This window comes from Nerophis lumbriciformis, linkage group LG08 (assembly GCF_033978685.3).
Source record: "Nerophis lumbriciformis linkage group LG08, RoL_Nlum_v2.1, whole genome shotgun sequence".
In the NCBI taxonomy this organism is placed as follows: domain Eukaryota; kingdom Metazoa; phylum Chordata; class Actinopteri; order Syngnathiformes; family Syngnathidae; genus Nerophis; species Nerophis lumbriciformis.
Genome location: NC_084555.2, coordinates 81,708 through 87,831, shown reverse-complemented (window position 1 = coordinate 87,831; position 6,124 = coordinate 81,708). Strand labels below are relative to the sequence as shown.

The window sequence follows — 6,124 nt, the reverse complement described above, 5'->3', positions numbered from 1 at the left end:
TTCTCTATTTAATTTTCATGACCATTTGTTAATACAATTGTAAAAAAAATAGCTTATCGTTCATTAAAATTGTTGTCAATTTGTTTTTGCAAATCTAAAGTTTTTCTTTAAATGTATTATTTTTAATTTACTCATTTATTTATTTTTGTATACATTTTTATGAGCATTGTCACAGCACTTTGAGATGTGCTTCACAGGTCAAGTCAGTTCCAAATAAAAGCTAAGATGAAATATTATGAATGTAAAAACAAAGCGTAGTTGAATGTGCTTCTAATGGTCATAGTGAGGTGTGAGTGGGTCCATTTGAGGTCCTGAGAGAAAAAGGCGCTGACTCATCATGACCGTGGACATTTTATTGAACAATGCTTAAATGTTGAGGTTCTGCGCCAAGTTCTCCGGCATCAAGCAGTAAGAAACAGGAAGCAATAAAAACAAGAACGGGCGTCTCAGCTTCTACTCTGAGCAGCGGCCCGGGTCCATCAGGGTTTGGGTCACGGGGTTCTGACCCTGCAGGGTGGCCTCGCAGCTCACCGAGCCGGCCGTGCTCCAGCGGTCGGCCTTGAGGCTCAGGGTGCTGGTCCAGCTGTAGCGGCCGTCGCCGGTGGCCTCGTCCGAGCTGTGTGACACCCCCGAGGTGCTGCTGCTGCCCCCCACCTTCCAGCCCAGGGTCCAGGCCTGAGGCGAGCCTCCGCTGGCCACGCACACCGCCGTGGCACTGCCAGTCTGCAGCTGCTCTTTGGAGGGGGGGAAGATGGTCAGCGTGGGGGGCCGCACCTCACCCGCTAGGAGGGGGGAGGGGGAGGAGAGAGTTAATATGTCACACTTTAAAGCTGTCAATCAACATGACAACACCTCCTGCTAGTGCAAAGATGAGTGAGGAGACTCCGACTGACACATTTATCTTCCAAATAAACTTGAAATAAAACTGTCAGAAAGTTTTGTGTAAATAAATGAGGTGCGCTTAAGTCAAAAATGTCAAAAAATGTTCCTGTTTGACATTCTGACATTAAAACTGCATTTGTGTTGAAATAGTTTATTTTAACTACGCAAGGGAGTATTTTACTGTGATTAATCACGTATAATCCAACTTTAAAAGTGAGAATAATCTTATTTAAATAATAATCATTTTGACAGCAATAATAAAAATACAATTTATTAGTATATTGGATTAGAGCAGGGGTGTCAAACTCATTTTAGTCCGGGGGCCAAATGGAGAAAAATCTACTCCCAAGTGGGCCGGACTGGTAAAAAAAATAAAAAAAATAAAAAAATAAGTAAAGACAACTTCAGATTATTTTCTTTGTTTAAAAATAGAACAAGCACATTCTGGAAATGTACAAATCCTAATGTTGTTGTTTTTTTTTTTACACTTACATGTTGCGGTTAATAGTATTCTATCTTTATTTGTTGTTATTTATACTTTCTGAATAAATGATGTGATAATGTTCATCAGTCAACTCGTTGGTGTTAATTTTCAATTTATCAAGATGAAAAAATAATATCAAAAATAAAATTACAAGATTTTGTTTATGTAGTTTGATCATTTTCCTCAACTGGTGCACTAACATCATGTGTTTTTTTTTTTACATATGTAGCATCATCTACAAATCTTGCTATTGTGACATCTAGTGGAAACATTTAGAACAGCAGTTTCTTTTATTCAAAAATTTCTGCTCATTTTTATACTTAGCAAACTCATCCCGCGGGCCGGATAAAACCTTACGTTTGACACCCCTGCATTAGATTCATCTTTTTTTAGATTTAAAAAGTATAAAAAAAAGCATCCTTTGATTTTTCAGTATGTGGCACTCGCTGACTTGCAAACACATATAAATCATTAATTATTAAATTTTATATTCATTTTAGTAATTTTATCTTATCTTTAAGATTTATTTGAATATATTTACACTTTTTTCCTCCTTCCTTTATCTCCCTTCTTTACATAATCCATCTTTCTATTGTTACAAAAGCTATTAGTAGCACACAGAAGGAGAAGGATGAAATAAGCTGGGCTTCTTCCTACTTCTTTTCGCCTGACGTGTTGAAATGTTTGATAATTATGTCAGGAAGAAATCACATGATGACATGAAATAGACAACAATCACATGATAGTCACCATGACAACCAGACTCTCATATTGTTAGCTGCTCCTAGATTGACATCACATTCTAATTCCAAATTCCACACAATAAAATCCAGCTTTTGTCACACAGAGTGAAAAACAAGGACACATCTGGTACTCACAGCCGATGACCAGTTTGGTCCCTTCGCCGAAACTCCACCACAGTGATGCAAGGTTGTGAGGCGCTCGTACAAAAACCTCCTTTGGTTTGAGGGAAGTGAAAGTGGAAGATGATGATGACTGGTCCACTGAACAAAGATCACCAAGCAGAACCAGCGTTTTGTTGTGATACAGTACATTTGAAAATGCATGGATAACAATAATATTCTATTTGAATTGAGCACAGTGTGTTCAAAGTCTGACACAGATATGATAGGAAAAGGGAACAACTGGAGCACATTTTGGGGATTTTCCTGCTCCCCCCAAATCTCTTCATTTTCTTTACTTTCAGGCAACAAAGCTGTGAGAATAATTGTATCTAAGTTATCATAAAACTTTGTGTTGCCATGAGTTCCCGGCGAGCAGACAAAAGCTGTCTTTGATCTTACAAAGCAAAAGGCTTGTAAAACTCCACTGTGTAGAATGGGAAGCGACATGAAGGTGTGGGTTTCTTTAATCTAATTTAATCCACAGGAAGATCTTGTCTTGACCCGAGATCTACAAAGCCGAGAGGAAGCAGGACCTGACGCAAGCTCCAGGCATCTTTTCTTTGAACTGTTTTGTGACCAAAGGCGACGGTTGTTTACGACCCCCTCCCCTTAGAAACAGCTGTTGCCATGTAATCAGGGAAAGTCCAAATAAAAGAGGAGGCGTGCAAGCTTTCGTCAGAGCGTGGGACGACACTGTACAAGGGTACAGGTCGACGCGTTTCTCCTCGTTGAGCTAAATTGAATCCTGTCTCTGTTTAATTCCTTGCTTCTTTGTCTGTTTAATAGATGTCATCGGTGTTTGAACCTGACAAAAGCTATTGACAGTGTAGCAGCGAACAGCTGTCTCGTCAGCTGATGCACGAGCTCGCAACCGTGGCTGCTTAGCAACCAGCCAAACCCCTTTAATAAAATTATATTTTATCTTAGAGCACATCCGCATCCCTATTCACCTAGGCAACCCCAGGAAATGTATATAATTCGGCCTTATTTCGGCCAGTCGGCTTATATGATCAGAGCCGATCAGTTTACGTTCACGCGCAGGTATAACGCGGCGCGCTCCCGAATCATCTGCTGGTGCGCGAGCCCGGTAATTAAACAGCTGTGTCAAATCAAGGAGGACAAAAGACGCCAGCGCAGAGTGGAAAAAGGTTTAGTTCATTACAGATAACTCAGAGTTGTGCCAAAAGTGTACCAAAACCAAAAGCTGAACGGACAGCCGCTAAGATTGCACTTTATTTCTCTTTGTGGGTGTGGCGAACTTGTTGCGCTGGTGAGATGGGGGGTGCGGGGGAGTTGTGTGCATGTAGCGTGCTTAGTCTGGAGGCTAAATACACACGGTGTTTTGTGTAACTGTTGTTTAGTAAGGAAGTGTTGATATTCTTTGCTTAGTTTGATAAATGTTGGAGCAGTTTGCTTCATCAGGAGGGTGAAGTCGCTCAACTTCAAGTGTTGGATTTAACTGTGTTGGATCATTGGCTGCTGGTGAGGGCATAGAAAAAGGGGCATTTTTCTACCAGTAGACAGCGTTTAAGATTGAGTGTTTCACTGCTAAATTAATAATATATTTATATTGGATATGGATTTTAAATATGTATCTAAAATAGGTGGTTAATTGGTTAGGTATTTATGTATTTGCATATTGGGTTTTCTGCTGCATTTATCTATTGTGTTTCTGGTGTTTAAATGTATTTTATATGTATCTTGGTGCATTTATGTTGAGACAATTTATTTAAAATCTGTGTTAACTTAAAGGGAAAATATTAGTCCATTTTCTTGCACTTGTTTAATAGTTAATAATTTGCTAGCCTAATTTTTAATTGTAAATTATGGGATTGATAATTGATTGATTTTTTACAGCATTTTAATTTTGTGGTGTTTTGTTCTTGAAGGTTTTTCACCTACTAAAGGCTACTAAAGACTACTAAAGACAGCTAATGACAGCTAAAGAAACTAAAGAAACTAAAGTCTACTAAAGTCTACTAACACTGCTAAAGACTGCTAAAAAGACTAAAGAAGAAAAAAGAAGCTGTTTCTTTGTTGGAAAAACTGTTGCAAACTAAAGGAAAATAAAAGGAAAAAAAGTAACTACGGTCTGGTCTTTTGAGTGAAATCCAGAAGCCACATTCAGCATTGGTACATCCCTTCAAGTGTGGGATAAGCACAGCGAAAAAAGTTAAAACACTTGACAGACAGTAAATGTCCATAAATGACAATATTGTGTAAATTCACTGATTTAAAGAGTTCAATTCAAACTAAAAGATCAATTAAAGGCTTAAATTAAGTTTTTGCACTTCATTTGTTGAATAGAGCATGAACTAAGGAGGCTAATTTGTGTCTTTATTACAAAAGCATTTATTTGATACTGAATTTATGTAACTGAATTTTTTTTGAAACGTTAGCATGCTTACGTTTTGCTCATTTTGCAAGCGTTTACCCCAGTGTCATATAACTTGGTGTATGACACATGCTAAGTGTTAGCATGCTAACGTTAGCATTCTTGGCACCATCTTTAAAGTTAGCATAGCATGCTAACGATAGCATGCTAACGTTTTAGGGTAGCTTTTTAGCAACTTTTATATGTTTTAACCTAAATATCATGAATTTTGACAATTGGCGCCATCTTGGAAGTATGCTAACAATTTTATATTAGCATGCCAGTGTTAGTATGCTCACGTTTTTGGCTCGCCTCCTTCGCTAATTTTGAGTGTTTGAACCTACAAATCATTATATTTGATACTCGGTGCCATCTTGGAGGTATGCTAACATCTCTTATATTAGCATGCTAACATTAGTCTGAAGTCCAGACACAGTCTCGGTGCAATGCTATCGGAGGCCCGATATCAATGCATCACTTTCTGTATCAGCATTTTTATTTTGGCTGGCAGGCGCCCTCTGGTGGGTAGATGTCACAGTTGCAGCCGGATCACTGTTAGGACAACAAATACACACTCAGTATGTTAACATGCACTAAAAAGCTCATTCTTGTCTTCATTTGGTTGAAAATAGTTTGTTTTAAAAAAAAACATGTAAATACCTTATTTAGGTCAATAATGATTTTCATCAAGCGGTCGAATCAATGGCATGATTAGATCTTTTATGGGGGCTAAAGATTTCCTAAAATATCCTTAAAACCCCCTATATTGTTTGACATTGTTTTTTAAGTTATATTGTTGTTGTCTTCTTTACAAAAAAGTGCCAATAAAATCAAAATAAATCATTAGTCACATTATCATTATTCATTTAATGCCTTAACTTTAATGAATGACTTATATACAAAACATGTTCATGTATGGTTCGTAGTACATGAAATATGGAGGAGTTGTGGTGAAAGTGGAGCGTCAGTGAAGGGGTCTGAGGCAGATGTGCAACACAAACATGGACAGGAAGTGGTCCTGGCCACGCCTCCCTCTCACTTTCACAAAGACAGGTGCGCTCGGAGCTCATTTGCATGAGCGCTCCGCTTGGCCGCACCGCCACGTCTTGATAAATCTGGACTCTTTCCACGCACTGGGCTGGAAAAGTGCATCAAGATGTGGCCTGCACCAGTGCTTCTGCTCGTCCAGTCGGCTCTGCTGATTCAAGGTGAGACAAAGACTCTTTTGAGTCGTCCCTAAAGGGAAAGTGTTGATGTAATCATCGCCGTCTCCTTTCAGGATCTTCCGCCCAGGATTTGTTGACCCAGACGGACAAAATCAAGTATGTCAGTCTTGGTGGGACGGTGACCATCAGCGCCAAAGGGAGTTCAAATATTGGTGCTGATCTCAGTTGGTACCAAGTGAAACCTGGACAGGTTCCTAAACTTCTGATCTATGCTGCATCAACCCTTTCTTCTGGAACACCACCTCGATTCAGT

The 6,124-nt window shown here is 39.1% G+C and overlaps 1 gene segment (V, D, J or C); it reads right to left on the bottom strand.

Moving 5' to 3' along the window:
• Positions 1 to 338: 338 nt before the first annotated feature.
• On the bottom strand, positions 339 to 5,721 carry LOC133612027 (Ig lambda-3 chain C region-like). The segment is given in 3 exon segments: positions 339 to 782; positions 2,245 to 2,370; positions 5,685 to 5,721. Coding segments are annotated over 3 exon segments (492 nt in total).
• Between the last annotated feature and the right edge of the window lie 403 nt (positions 5,722 to 6,124).